A 14874-nucleotide genomic window follows, 5' to 3' on the forward strand; every position below is an offset into this window, starting at 1 on the left:
CCATGTCTCTTCAGCACTGTATGCATGTGTCACACAGCACATGGCCAGATAAGGTTGTAAAATGTTAAAATGACATTTCCAGGTGAATGCATTTGTCACGGTTGAAAGCAATACAAAAGTGCAAAAACGCATAAAAAAATGCTACTTGTGAACATAGCCCAAGGTGTGGAGGAGTATTTTTGTTTTTGGTTATTTATTTTACCTTATACACAAGTCTTTACCCATGGAAAGGATGTTCCTTAACATATTTCACAGGAAAACAGTTTCAGTTTCGTTTTTGAACGTTTTATTGTGAGCCCGTAAAAGTGGCTTAATACCTCTGACCAGGTTGTTGACAGCAGTGATCTGGGGGTCAGAAATGGTTCCTGGGGCGATCCCCATGCTGTCCCCATGTCATTTGAGCACTGTTACTATCGTTTCTGGCACTTTTTAGGCTTTCTACAGACTGCCGGGGGTGCCGGCGCAAAAATGCTCGGGTCTCCCATAGACTAACATTGGGCTCATTGCTCGGGTCGAGCACCCGAGTATCACGGTGAGCTCGGCCCGAGCTTCGAGCACCTGAGCATTTTAGGGCTCGATCAACACTAATAAAGATCTGAAAATATTCTTCTTGGTATGATTTTTTTTTTTACATTACAAAAAACTAGCATTTTAAACGGGTGTGTAGACTTTTTACATCCACTGTAAAAATTAACTTATGAATGGAAAACCTCATGATATTTTTTTTCTACAGGCAAAAAAAAAATAAAGTTTAGAGCTTAAGACAAGATCTCTTATTTAAAAAAAATGTTGCAGGTCAAAATAGGCCAGTTTTTGTATAAGGCCGAGGTCACACAAGAGACAATTGGTTTGATTATGCTAAAGACATTCGGTTCAAAACTCTGCTAGAGTTTAAGCCAACTGTCATCTTAGTATGATGCGATTCTCTTGCATGCAAGAATCGTATCAAAGATGTGGAGAAGATGGGCTTAATTTCACCATCTTCTCCATTGTCTGAGCTAGCGGATGTTGGACTGCACATGGATGACATCTGAGCTGCAGTTCGATTTCTTTTCGAATCGGCATGAGAAAGAATCGACATGAGAAAAAAATAGTAGTCCTGCGATGCACCATAGAATAACATTGGTCCAAGTGCTATCTGATAAAACATTGGAAATTAGTCGGCCGTGTTATACACTCATGTGAGCGAGCCCTAATTGTGTAATTCTGCTGCTCTCCCAAGTATTCTGGTCTATGTTTATTATTAAATCCGCCATATGCTTCCAGAGATTTTGGACTTTTTATTCAATGCTCATTTTTATGCTACTTACCAATGGGGCTGTGGCTCACAGGATTTTCCGGTCTGTAGGCTGCTGTAGCTGCATTATTACCCTGTAAGCAATGCAGCCTTGGTAAAGACCATAAAAGGTAGCACTGAAGAAAAAGGCCCATTTCTCTGAAACAGTAGGCATTGGACCAGAATAAAATAAAAGCAAAACTGGCCACTTTTGACCCGGTGACAGGTGCACTTTAAACAAAAAAACTTAAAACGATTCATAGGGTTTGTACTACATTTGAAAGTTATCACCCACTGTGTCCAAAAAATAGGGAATAACTTTCATATTGAAGAGGATCCCAATACAGAGAACCCGACCCAATTCCATGGATGCCTGCAGAGACACGTTCTTGGAATCAGTGAGATAAAAATTTAAACTGTCTAGTTTATGCTTATCTTACCTAATAGTTTCTCCTCCAGCATAATTAGTTGATCTGCATGAAGTCCTCTTTTAGTTACAGAGGAAAACTGCCAACTAAGCACTTCAGACAACTGTGTCCATCTTGCCGCTGGTGGGTTTAAGAAAAAAGATAAATTCTGGAAAGGAAAGAAAATATAATAATATTATCAAAGAAGACGAATAAAGTTGGATACTTTCATTTGCAAAAGATAAAAATTAAAGTGCACTTTACGCCTATGGCCTATACATGGCGTACGGTGCATAAGCCATGAAGTACAATAGAATATGTTATTTATAGACCCTTGTATTAGACCCTTGTATAAAAAGATGAATAAAAAACTATTTTTTTTTCCGTAGCTGACTATATAGTAAAGGAGAAGATTCTTATACAGTTTAAGCAACTGACAGCTACTTAACAAATCATAAAAGAGAACATTTTGGTCCATTGATTTTATAGGGGAGAAATACTCATTGGCTCTGTGGTTAGCACTGTTTTGCAGCACTGGGGTCTTGGGTTCAAATCTCAACAAAGACGTCTGCCAAAGTTTGTGGATTCTCCCTGTGATATTGTGGGTTTTCTCCAGGCACTCCAATTTTCCATTTTCCTCCTACGCTATCAAGACAAACTGATAGGTTTTTTTTAACCCTTTAATGATTTAATGACCATTCTTACTGACCTGAGATATAAGTGAATAGCATCCCCGACAGATGAAAATGCAGCAGATGTCAACTGTACACTAACCCTGCTGCATCAGCCACGATTGGTGTAGGTACTGACCATGGCCGTGTAACCCCTTAGATTCTGCTGCCAATAGTGACTACAGCATCTTGATGGTTAACAGAGTGGGGGCTCCCTCTTTAACGCCACCGGCACCCTGAGATCATGATTGTGAAGTATCCATGGTTGCCATGGCAATTCATTGTCAAATAACAGTCTTAGAGGTTTAGGTAGTAAAAATAAAATTTTTCTTTCCTGTCATGTCACTTTACATTAATTCCTGAAAAGCACCTTGTAGCGTCGGCGTCCCTGCCTCCTGCTAGGCAGGGACGCTGTTCCCCTCACCTCTCCGCTCCGTGCCCGGCGTCTTCCTCCCGCTCTGCTAGCAGCGCGCGCTCCTTCCCGGCCACGGTGCTTAGGGCGCGCGCACGCGCGCTCCCCCTCTCTTAAAGGGGCCGCGCGCGCCGTCCTAAGGAGTCCCCGGCCAATGGCCGGAGGACTTCACCATATATAAGGCACCTCCTCCAAAATGGAGGTGCCCGAGCAATGTTGTAGCACAGTTCATCACTCTGCTTCAGCCCTCAGGTCCCGTTTCCAGTTACCTGCCAGTTACCTGCCAGTTGCCTGCCAGTTTCCTGTCTGATACCTGCCTGTCTCGTGTCAACCTGCTACTATTCCTGCGGTCCGACAGTCTGCCTACCAGCCCTGCCAGTCTGTCTATGGATCCGTCTGCCCGCTCACCTGGGAGCGCACATCTGCTACCTGCCTGCTAGCCTACCTGGAGGCTCCACCGTCACGTGCTGTGACCACCAGCCTGTCCAGAGACTCTTGCCCGCTCACCTGGGAGCGCTCACCTTCTACCTGTCTGCTAGCCTACCTGGAGGCTCCGCCGTCACGTGCTGTGACCACCTGCCTGTCCAGAGACTCTTGCCCGCTCACCTGGGAGCGCTCACCTTCTACCTGTCTGCTAGCCTACCTGGAGGCTCCGCCGTCACGTGCTGTGACCACCTGCCTGTCCAGAGACTCTTGCCCGCTCACCTGGGAAGCGTCCACCTGCTACCAGCCTGCTTGCCTACCTGGAGGCTCTGCCGTCACTTGCCGTGACCACCCGCCTGTCAAGAGACTGTCCCGGTCACTTGCTGTGACCACCTGCCCGTTTACCCAGAGACTGCCCCGGTCACTTGCCGTGACCACCTGCCCGTTTACCCAGAGACTGTCCCGGTCACTTGCCGTGACCACCTGCCCGTTTACCCAGAGACTGTCCCGGTCACTTGCCGTGACCACCTGCCCATTTACCCAGAGACTGTCCCGGTCACTTGCCGTGACCACCTGCCCGTTTTCCCAGAGACTGTCCCTGTCACTTGCTGTGATTACCTGCTCGTCTCCCCTGGGCGCCACCCGCTTCCTTACAAGGGCCGCCCCCTTGTATAGTTGCTCAGAGGTTCCGCCTCCCAGACCCGTTACACACCTGCAGGGTTAAAAAACTACCTGACAGCAGTTTTGAATATGTTGAGGGGTGCTGTTTTTTAGAATGGTATGTTTTTGTTTTGTTTTTTCAATGTATAAGTTTCTCTAAGTCACTTCAAAACCGAATAGGTCCCTAAAAAAGAAGAAATGGAAAAATTGCTTCTACAGTTTTAAAGCTAACATCCCAAATAAATAAAAGAACATTTTATAGAAGGTGCTGATGTAAAGCAGACAAGATGAAAATGTTGTTTATTAACTATTTTGTGTGGTGTGACTGTCTGGGTTAAAGGGATAATCATAAAAAGTTTGAAAATTGCTATTTTTTTGAAAATTGTAGCAAATTTCTGATATTTTTATAAATGAATGCAAAACATATCTACCTAAATCTACCACTAAAAAAGTACAATATCTCACAAAAAAAAATCTCAAAATCACTGGGATACGTAGAAGCATTTCACAGTTGTTACTGCATGAAGTGACACTAGTCAGTTTTGAAAATTGAGATCTCGGGTGTCATTTTCCCAAAGCCCACCACCAGGAAATCAATTGGCAGAGTGGGTACTCCGCTCACTGCCGACATTTTATGAATGCCCGTGGCCCGCAGCCTCGCACCGCCAGGACACCCCCTCCTCCCAGCCCGGGACCAGCAGCATTGCCCCACTACAGCCGCTGCCGCCAGATTCCTGCATCAGTGACCCTGCCTTTTGTTACTCCACCGCCGCCGCTCCCCCCCGGTAAGCTACCATAAATTCGAAATGCAGGACGGACCACCATTAGATAATTTTTTTTTTTTTTACTAAATTCCTACCCAAAATTTTGAGTATGTCTTATGGTCCGGTGCATCTTGCAGTCCGCAAAATACGGTAATTACATTTTTACCACCAAAATTTTGATTTAGCCCCAGATTTTACATTTTCACACTGGGAAAGGGGTAAAAATGGCACCAAAATTTGCCACACTATTTTTGCTGAAAGTAGAAATAACCCATATGTGGCTGTACAGAACTGCTTAGCCACGTGGCAAGACTCACAAGGGAAGGAGCGCTATTTGCCTCCTGGAGTGCAGATTTTCCTAGAATAGTATGCAGACTCCATATACATAGCTCCTAAGTGCTAGAAGAGGAGAATCCCCCCTCAACTGACTCCATTTTGGAAATTATACCCCTTTGGGAATTTATCTACAGGTGTGGTGAGGATTTTAACTCCATGGGTGTTTTCCAGAAACAAGCAGCAGTGGATGTTGCTGAGTGAAAATTGCAAACTGCCGTTGTAGTGATCAGTATGTTATGCCCAGCTCATGCTTCTGGAGACATGTACCCGTAATTTAGGCGGGCTATCATTGCTCCAGAAATGTCAAACATGTGGATGCTAACTGCGGTTTAGGCACACAGTGGGTCTCAAAAGGGAGGTTGACATTTGCATTTGGGAGCACAGAATTTGCTGAATTTCATTTGGGGGGCTTTTCCAGAGGCTTTGTGTTACTAGTACAGTGGAAGCCCCCTATATTTCCATTAACAGATGACGGACCTGAGTGGGTACTTGCCTTTTTTGTGGATTGAGTCCAAGCTTTTATTGTAATCCAAAATGTTATGTAAAATGATCCCATTTATCCTGTGCACTACGCAGAGCACGGATATCGGGGTTTCCATATAAATCTCCGAGTGACGTAATTCTGATGAAACCCCCGAGGGATCCATTCACTATAATGAGGCAACAAAGGTAGGCCTCTTTCAAATATCAGTGTGTCCGGTGATATGGTGACAGTTTCCACACGTACCGTAAGCACATACAGATGCAGACCCATTCAAAAGAATGGGTCTGTGCACATGTCAGTATGTTTCCACGGACCATGTGTCTGTGGGGAAAACACATTGACATGTCCGTTTTTTTGCACTGCACGGGCCGCAAAACGTCCCACACTGATGGCACGTGTCAACAGTGTGACACGTACCGGCGCCTGGAAATCAGTGTACTGTTTTGAAGCGCCAGTTGTTGAACACTACAATCACCTTTGTCCCCTGCAGGCTTTGTGTTCAACGCAAGCAAGGGATAATGTTGAGAGTAGTATTCTGCTCCTGCTGTATCCTGGTGTAAAAATATAATAACATTTAAAAAAATCCTTATACACACCTGTCCAAAGATGTCCCCCATTGTGATCCACAGAGGAGCGGGAGGAGAATGACTTGCATCAGCGAGCGAGCCCCGAAGCTGCGCTGAGCTCAGTGAGTGACAGGACACCGCTCGCTGAGCGCAGATCTGGGGCCCGATCACTGGAGCGAGTCATTTTCTTCTGTGCGAGCGGTCAGATGGGTTACAGCGGGGAACATCTTCGGACTGGTGAGTATAAGGATTTTTTTTATTAGATTATTATTTTTATATAAGGACACAGCAAGAGCAGAATACTACTCTCAACACTGTCCCGTCCTGATGCTGATCGCAGAGTCGGCAGGGGACAATGATGAGGGCAGCGTTCAGCATCCGGTGCTTGGGAACAGCGCTAATTGTACCGCTGATTCCCAGGCGCTTGTACGTGTGCTCCTGATGCAGCACACGGCTGCCACACAGGAACACACAGACACAAATATCTCCATTACTGTTTTTTTCGATACTGGAAATATCAGGACATGTAAAATCAGTCATACTTTGGAGCTCCCAGTCTGCACATGTGCTGGCTTGGGTGGCCATTAATCTGTAGGTCACAGCTTAAGGAAGACGGCCGCGGCCACCGGAAAGCAGTACATGCCGCTCTACCTCACTACCGACAGCCAGACACCGGACCCGCAGTCACCGACAACCAGACACCACATCCGCAGCATCTCACCTCTTCTGCTGCCGCAGCCGGCTTCCTAAGCGTGCTCAGGATAAGTTGCACAAAAAATGGTATGGTGCAATTTCTCCTTTTACCCTTATGAAAACGCAAAATTGAGGGCTGAAAAACATTTTTTGGGAAAAATGTGAAAGTTTTATTTTTACGGCTCAATGTTAGAAACTTCTGTTAAGCATCTGGGGGTTCAAGGTGCTCATTACACATCTAGGTAAGTTCCGTGAGGGGTCTAGTTTCCAAAATGGGGTCAATTGTGGTGAGTTTCCATTGTTTAGGCACATCAGGGGCTCCCCAATCGTGACATGGCGTCCGCTAATAATTATTCAAGCAAATTTTACATTCAAAAAGTCAACTGGCGCTCCTTCCCATCCGAGCCATGCCGTGCGCCCAAACGGTGGTTTTCTCCCACATATGGGGTATCGGTGTGCTCAGGAGAAATTGCTCAACAAATTTTGGGGTCCATTTTTTCCTGTTACCTTTGCGGAATTAAAAAAAATTGGAGTCTAAAGTAACATTTTTTGTGAAAAAAAGTTGAATGTTCATTGTTTTCTTCAACATTCCAAAAATTCCTGTGAAGCATCTGAATGATTAATAAACTTCTTGAATGTCGTTTTGAGCACCTTGAAGGGTGCAGTTTTTAGAATGGTGTCACTTTTGGGTATTTTCTGTCATAAATGTCCCTCAATTGTGATGCAGTCCCTAAAAAATGATTTTGTAAATCAGGTTGGAAAAATTAGAAATCGTTAGTCAACTTTTAACCCTTAGAACTTTCTAACAAAAAAAATGTTGGTCCCAAAATTGTGCTGTTGTAAAGTAGACATGTGGGAAATGGTATTCATTAACTATTTTTTGTGATATATCTCTCTGATTTAAGGGCATGTAAATTCAAAGTTTCAAAATTGAAAAATTTTCAAAATTTTCGTCAAATTTTCAATCTTTTCACAAATAAACACCAGTCATATCAAATACATTTTACCACTATCATGAAGTACAATATATCATGAAAAAAACTGTCTCAGAATAAGTGGGATCCGTTGAAGTATTCCAGAGTTATTACCTCATAAAATGACACTAGTCAGAATTGTAAGAAAATGGCCTGGTCATTAATGTGCAAACAGCCTTCGGTGGTAAAGGGGTTAAAATGACTATCTTCCAGGATCTATGTGAAAAAAGGACCTACTGACAGAGCCTGGATAACGCAAACTCTGCAAGCGGATGTTAAGGCCACTAGAAAGACTGTTTTTAGTGAGAGAATCTTAACTGATCCTGAGTCTATAGGCTCAAAAGGAAAATCTGCCACGGCTAACAGAACCAGATACAAATTCTGTGAACGTAAATTTGGCCTGAGAATTGGTCTTCAGCTAGAACAAGCTTTAATAAAACGAGAAACCCAACGATTGCCTGCTGGTGACATTTACAGTACAGACCAAAAGTTTGGACACACCTTCTCATTTAAAGATTTTTCTGTATTTTCATGACTGTATCCACCTGAATTCTGCACTACACAACTGATGGTCCCAACCCCATTTATAAGGCAAGAAATCCCACTTATTAAACCTGACAGGGCACACCTGTGAAGTGAAAACCATTTCCAGTGACTACCTCTTGAAGCTCATCAAGAGAATGCCAAGAGTGTGCAAAGCAGTCATCAAAGCAAAAGGTGGCTACTTTGAAGAACCTAGAATATAAGACATATTTTCAGTTGTTTCACACTTTTTTGTTAAGTATATAATTCCGCATGTGTTAATTCATAGTTTTGATGCCTTCAGTGTGAATGTACAATTTTCATAGTCATGAAAATACAGAAAAATCTTTAAATGAGAAGGTGTGTCCAAACTTTTGGTCTGTACTGTATATAGTGCTCCTAGGGACGACACCTGCACTTCGAGGGTGCTAGTGGAGAATCACTGATCTAGACATTTTTGAAGAAACTCTGAAAATTGTCTCTTCAGAGAGGAAGAGGACTAGAGCTCCAGTGCCACCTACAAGAAGGAGCAATCCTAAAAGTCAATAGTGACCCTTTAACCCTTAGGATAAAAGCCAATACCAGAAACTCAATTTGCAGACACTGTGTTTCGGGGTACTGCCCCTCGTTAGTGCAAAGTTTGAATTCTGGTTTGGCTGGATGAGAGGCGTCAGATCGGTATATAGGGGCAATATTTCTCCTTGCGGAGAGTGACGTGTTAAGCACGTTAGGTGAGGAGGCTTTTAAAGTTGCACACCTGACGTGCTTAACACGTCACTCTCCGCAAGGAGAAATATTACCCCTAGATATTGAAGAAACTTTAAAATAGAACTGACTGGTACTCCCTTCTCCCAACTCTGCTCCTGAAGTGGCTAGGAATTTTCTTGAGGTTTTCGTGGTGACTGCCTTCCTACTCTGGGGCAGGGTAAAAATCAGATAAGGAGAAAATCCTTTGCCTCTTAACAGTGACCTCTCAAGTTCCATGCTGTTAAACCTAGGCTAGCTGCTTGAGGATGCCATACTATCCTCGGGAAGAGAAGATCCGAAACTTCAGGTAGTACCCATGGTTCGGTGACTGACAACATCCTTAACCATAAAAACCACGGCCACTTGGGCCATTAGGGTGCTATCAGGATGACTCTTGTCCTGTCTTCCCTGATTTTCTTCAGGACAGCTGGAATTAGAATCACTGGTGAAAAGGCATATGCTAGATCGTAACTCCATTTGATCAGGAAGGCATCCACTACCTCAGGATTCTCCTTGGGTTTCAGAGAACAAAATTTTGTTTTGTCTTGCAATTAAGTCTATGTCCAGCGGGCCCTACATGTTTATTTATTTTTTATTTATTTTACTCACTTATATAAAGCCATTAATTCCACAGTGCTTTATAGACATTATGGGCACTGTCCCCAGTGGGACTCACAAGCTAAATTCCCTGTCAGTATGTCTTTGGAATGTAGGAGGAAACAGGAGAACCCGGAGGAAACCCACGCAAACATGGGGAGAACATACAAACTCCTTGCAGATGTTGTCCTTGGTGGGATTTGAACCCAGGACCCCAGCGCTGCAAGGCTGCAGTGCTAACTACTGAGCCACCGAGCTGCCCTCACAATCTAATTTAAAATTGATTGATTCAACGCCCATTGTCCCTGCTTTAGCTGATTGTGGTTTAAAAAGTCTGCCTCGCTGTTCTCTTTTCCTTTTATCTGTAGAGCTGTTAGAGATAGGAGATGGTTCTCTATTTGAAATATCCAGTTTGTCATCTCCATCAAGGAATTGGACAGAGTTCCTCCCTGATAATTTAAATAGGCCATGGTGGTTACCTGATTATTTGAGAGGATTCTTATATGGCGACCCTGCAAGGAGAATAGCAGCTTCCTTATGCGCATTCTACCGATAGTAACTCCTTCATGTTGGAAGAAACTGACTTTTCTTCCCCTGTCCAGACGATCCCTTAAATGGGCTCCCCATCCCTTGGGAATTGCATCTGTGGTAATAATCCTCGAAATCTGGTTTACCCAAGGAATCCCTCTGAGTAGATTTCTATGTTCAATCACCAATAAAGGGAATGGGTCGTTTTCTGGGATAATGTTATACTTCCTTACAGACATCCTTTCAAGGTAACTTCATTCCTTAGAATGTCACTTCAACTGTCTGGTATGAAACTGGGTCCATAACACTGCCTGGATGCATGAGGTCAGAGAACCCAGGAAGAACATAGCCTACCTGAGGGACATGGTGGGGACTTTTATTCCTCTGAAAGCTGGATGTATATTTTTTCTATTTTGCCCTCTGGAGAACGACATTCTTGATTTCTGGATGCAAAATCAGCATGAGACCTAAAAAGATTTATGCTTTCAAAGGCTTTAGTCTCTATTTTTTTTTTATTTAAGAGCCAGCCTAAATTTTTAAAAGTAGAGCTGACCATTTCTAGCTGAACGTTGCAGTGATGAACTGAACGGGCTATAATTAGGAAATCGTCCAAATAGGGAGCTACTAGCGCATCTTTTTCTCAAAGGTAAACTGTCACTTCAGCTAATTTTGTAAAGACCCAAGGGGCCACCGCCAATCTGAACAGAAAGGTCCTGTAATGGAAGTGATTGATTTCTTGTCTTTTATTGTTAAGGCCTCTCTGAGGAATTTCTGGTGTTCCACATGTATCGGCATGTGATAATATGCATCCTTCAGATCCAGGACAGCCATATAACAGTCCAGAATAAACATCTTTATGGTTGATCTTACGGACTCCATCTTGAACGTCTGAACTTTCAGGAATCTGTTCAGGCCCCTCAAGTTGATTTTTGTCCTGAAAGTCAATTCCAGCTTTATTTATCAAAAAGGGAGGGGAATAAAATCCTTCCCTTTTTTCTCGTATAGGGACCTCCAGGAGGAAGACCTTCTTAATTAGATCTAGGACCTCCAATTCCAAGGCTAGCTGTCTCCTCAGAGAAGCCCATGGAGATGTCAGAATAAACTTCTGTAGAAGAACAGCTTGAAACACCAGCCTTAGGCTGGATCTCACTAGGTTGAGAATCCAGCTGCTTGAGGAAATTTTTTTCCCCAGGCAGGAAAAAAAGAGAAGAGGCTTCACCCTACCAGGGTACAGGAGCCACTGGGAGGATTTCTTTCCTTCATGAGAGGGACGCCCAAACACAATTTTTCCTCAAGTCCCATCTATCTTGATCCCTGGGGGGTCTTTTCGGAAAGGATCTTCTATAAGCTGGAAAGGACAAATTTGAAAATCCTTTTTTGCTGTCTCCTGTTTTTTTCCAAAATGTCATCCAAAATAGTCAAATAGGTATTCCTCTTCACACGGGTAGAGCAGTGGTGGCGAACTATGGCACGCGTGCCAGAGGGGGGACTCAGAGCACTCCCGGTGGGCATGCTGGCCATCCGCTCAGCACTAATGCTGCAGCCACTCTCCTCAGCCTACGCACCATCCCCCTTATCACTAGTGCTGCAGCCACTCCCCTACGAACGTGTGCCCTTGCATCGGGCTGCGTGCCCTCCCATCAGTCTGCGTGTTTGCTAAGGAGGGTGAGGGTGGCGGCACTAGTGCTGAGGAGATGGCGCGCATGCCAACAGGTAGGATTGTGATAAATTGTGATATATGAAGAAACCAGATCAGCGCTGGAAGGGCAGAGGTAAGTAGTTTTTTTTTTAATGTGGGGCCAGTATACTGTATAGAGCACTATGTGTGCACACTGTACTGTATGGAGCATCATGTGGGCCCAATATATTGTATGAAGCATTATGTGGGGTCATTATACAGTATGGAGACTCATGTGAGGCCCTTATACTGTATGGAGCATCATATAGGGCCATTATACTGTATGGAGCATCATGGGGGGCCATTAAACAGTATGGAGCATCCTGTGGGGCCATTATACAGTATGGAACATCATTTGGGGCCACTATACTGTATGGAGCACTATGTGGTGCCATTATACTACATGGAGCACTATCTGGGGTAATTAAACAGTATGGAGCACTATCTGGGGCCATTATACAGTATGGAGCACTGTGTTGAGCTATTATAGTAACATAGTAACATAGTTTGTAAAGCCGAATAAAGACTTGCGTCCATCAAGTTCGACCTGTTAGTTCTGTAATTGCTAAAGTTGATCCAGAGGAGGGCAAAAACCCCACATGATTTAGCCAATCTTCACTTGAGGAAAAATTCCCTCCCGACTCTGAAACCAGCAGTCAGAATAAATCCCTGTATCAACCTACTATTTTATTTTATTTTTAAGTATATGCTGAAATCTGCCTGGTATCTAGAAATGCATCCAGTCCCCGCTTGAACTGGTGTAGTGAATCCGACATTACCATCTCCTCACTCAGTGAATTCCATATTCTCACTGCTCTTACCGTAAAGAACCCCTTCCTATGCTGGTGCTGAAACCTTTTCTCTTCCAGTCTTAGTGAGTGCCCTCTTGTTACCGTAATATCCCTCCTTTTGAACAAATCCCGGGCAAGATCTCTATACTGTCCCCTAACATATTTGTACACATTTATTATGTCCCCCCTCAACCTTCTCTTTTCCAGGCTGAATAGTCCTAGTTTTGCCAACCTCTCTGGGTATTGCAGTCCCTCCATTCCCTTTATTAATTTTGTTGCCCTCCTTTGTACCTTTTCAAGCTCATTTATATCCTTTCTATATATTGGGGCCCATAACTGAGCACAGTATTCCAAGTGTGGTCTGACCAGTGCTTTGTACAGTGGAAGAACAATGTTCTCATCCTTTGCAGCTATACCTCTTCTGATACATCCCATTACCCTGTTTGCCCTTTACAGCAGCGGCCTGACTTTGGGCACTCCAATTTAGTTTGCTATCAATCAAGATGCCCAAGTCCTTCTCCATCTCTGAATTCCCCAATGATTTCCCATTCAGTGAGTACTGGTGACTTCCATTTTTCCTTCCCATATGTATGACCTTACATTTCTCCTCGTTAAACCTCATTTGCCATTTAATGCTCCACCTACCCAGCTTATCCAAATCCCTCTGTAGGTCTGCACTGTCCTCTTTTGTATTAATTGTTTTACATAACTTTGTGTCATCTGCAAATATTGATATTTTACTATTTATCCCGTTGACTATGTCGTTAATAAAGATATTAAATAACATTGGGCCTAGTACAGACCCCTGTGGTACCCCACTAGTGACGCTTACCCAATCTGAGTATATTCCATTTATAACCACCCTCTGCCTTCTATCCTTTAGCCAGTTAGCTACCCACTTGCAGACATTTTCCCCCAGCCCCATCATTCTCATTTTGTATACCAACCTATTATGTGGCACGCTATCGAACGCTTTTGAGAAGTTGAGATACACGACATCCACTGGTTCCCCCTGATCTACTCGAGAGCTAACCTCCTCGTAGAAGTCAATCAGGTTTGTTTGGCATGAGCGATTCCTCATGAATCCATGTTGGTTCGGGATTAAAAGATTATTAGCATCAAGATGCTCCGTAATTGCCTCTTTAATGAAGCTTTCAAAAATTTTGCCCACAACGGACGTCAGACTCACCGGCCGATAGTTTCCGGCGTCACTTTTCGCTCCCTTTTTGAATATTGGCACTACATTCGCCTGTCGCCAATCAAGTGGTACAGACCCAGTCTCAACAGAGTCCTTAAATATAAGATATAACGGTCTGTCTATCACATTACTTAGTTCCCTTAGTACCCGTGGGTGTATGCCATCAGGTCCTGGTGATTTGTTTATTTTAATGTTACTGAGGCGTTTCTGTACCCCAACTTGGGTTAGATTTGTCATACTTAGTGGAGGATTAAGTTTGTCACTTCTCATTTCTCCTGTTAGTTCGATTTCCTTTGTGAAAGTTGTCGAAAAAAAATTATTTAATAGATTAGCTTTATCCTCATCTTTCTCTATGATTTTGCCTTCATCACTTTTTATCGGTCCAATATTATCCGATTTAATCCTTTTACTATTTATATACGTAAAGAACAGTTTGGGATTTGATCTACTTTCCCTAGCAATACGTTTCTCTGTTTCCTCCTTCGCTATTTTTATTTGTTTTTTACAGGTTCTCGTTTTTTCATTGTAACACATTAGTGCCTCCTTACTGTTTTCCTGTTTTAATCTCTTGAATGCCTCTTTTTTGCTATTTAACGCCCCTTTTACGTTCTTGTTCAACCATATTGGTTTCCTCTTATTTCTGGCCCTTTTATTCCCATACGGTAAATACCTCTCGCACTGAGTATTCAGAATTCTTTTGAAGGTTTCCCATTTACTATTCGTATTCCTTTGATTAAGAACTTTGTCCCAGTCAATAAGTTGAAGGCTTTCTTTCAGCTGATCAAACTTCGCCCTCCTAAAGTTTAATGTTTTTGTTGTTCCCTTATTGATAACCCTACTGAAGGGCATTTTGAAGTCGATAATATTATGGTCGCTATTACCTAGGTGCCCCCCTATCTGTACCTCAGTTATTCTATCAGGCCTATTAGTCAATATTAAGTCCAACACGGCCTTCCCTCTCGTTGGTTCCTGCACTAGTTGGGAGAGATAATTATCCTTAATATTTGTCAAGAACCTTTTTCCTTTCTGAGATCTACAGGTTTCTGTTTCCCAGTCAATATCCGGGTAGTTGAAATCCCCCATTACAATCACTTCATTATGTTTTGCTACTTTGTCTATTTGTCCTAATAGCAGATTCTCATTCTCC

At 43.3% G+C, this 14874-nt stretch overlaps 1 protein-coding gene across 2 annotated transcripts in view; it reads right to left on the reverse strand.

The window, feature by feature from the left end:
* The window catches only part of STAT1 (signal transducer and activator of transcription 1), a 1113083-nt gene that overhangs the window by 414738 nt on the left and 683471 nt on the right, over positions 1-14874 (reverse strand). For both annotated transcript variants that reach the window (XM_073647949.1, XM_073647950.1), the window contains exon 17: positions 1717-1852. In XM_073647949.1, the coding sequence (XP_073504050.1) occupies positions 1717-1852 (136 nt within the window). The remainder of the gene's footprint in view (positions 1-1716; positions 1853-14874) is intronic.

Source organism: Phyllobates terribilis, unplaced genomic scaffold, assembly GCF_046119375.1.
Source record: "Phyllobates terribilis strain yellow unplaced genomic scaffold, ASM4611937v1 Scaffold_9__5_contigs__length_417890890, whole genome shotgun sequence".
Classification (NCBI taxonomy): domain Eukaryota; kingdom Metazoa; phylum Chordata; class Amphibia; order Anura; family Dendrobatidae; genus Phyllobates; species Phyllobates terribilis.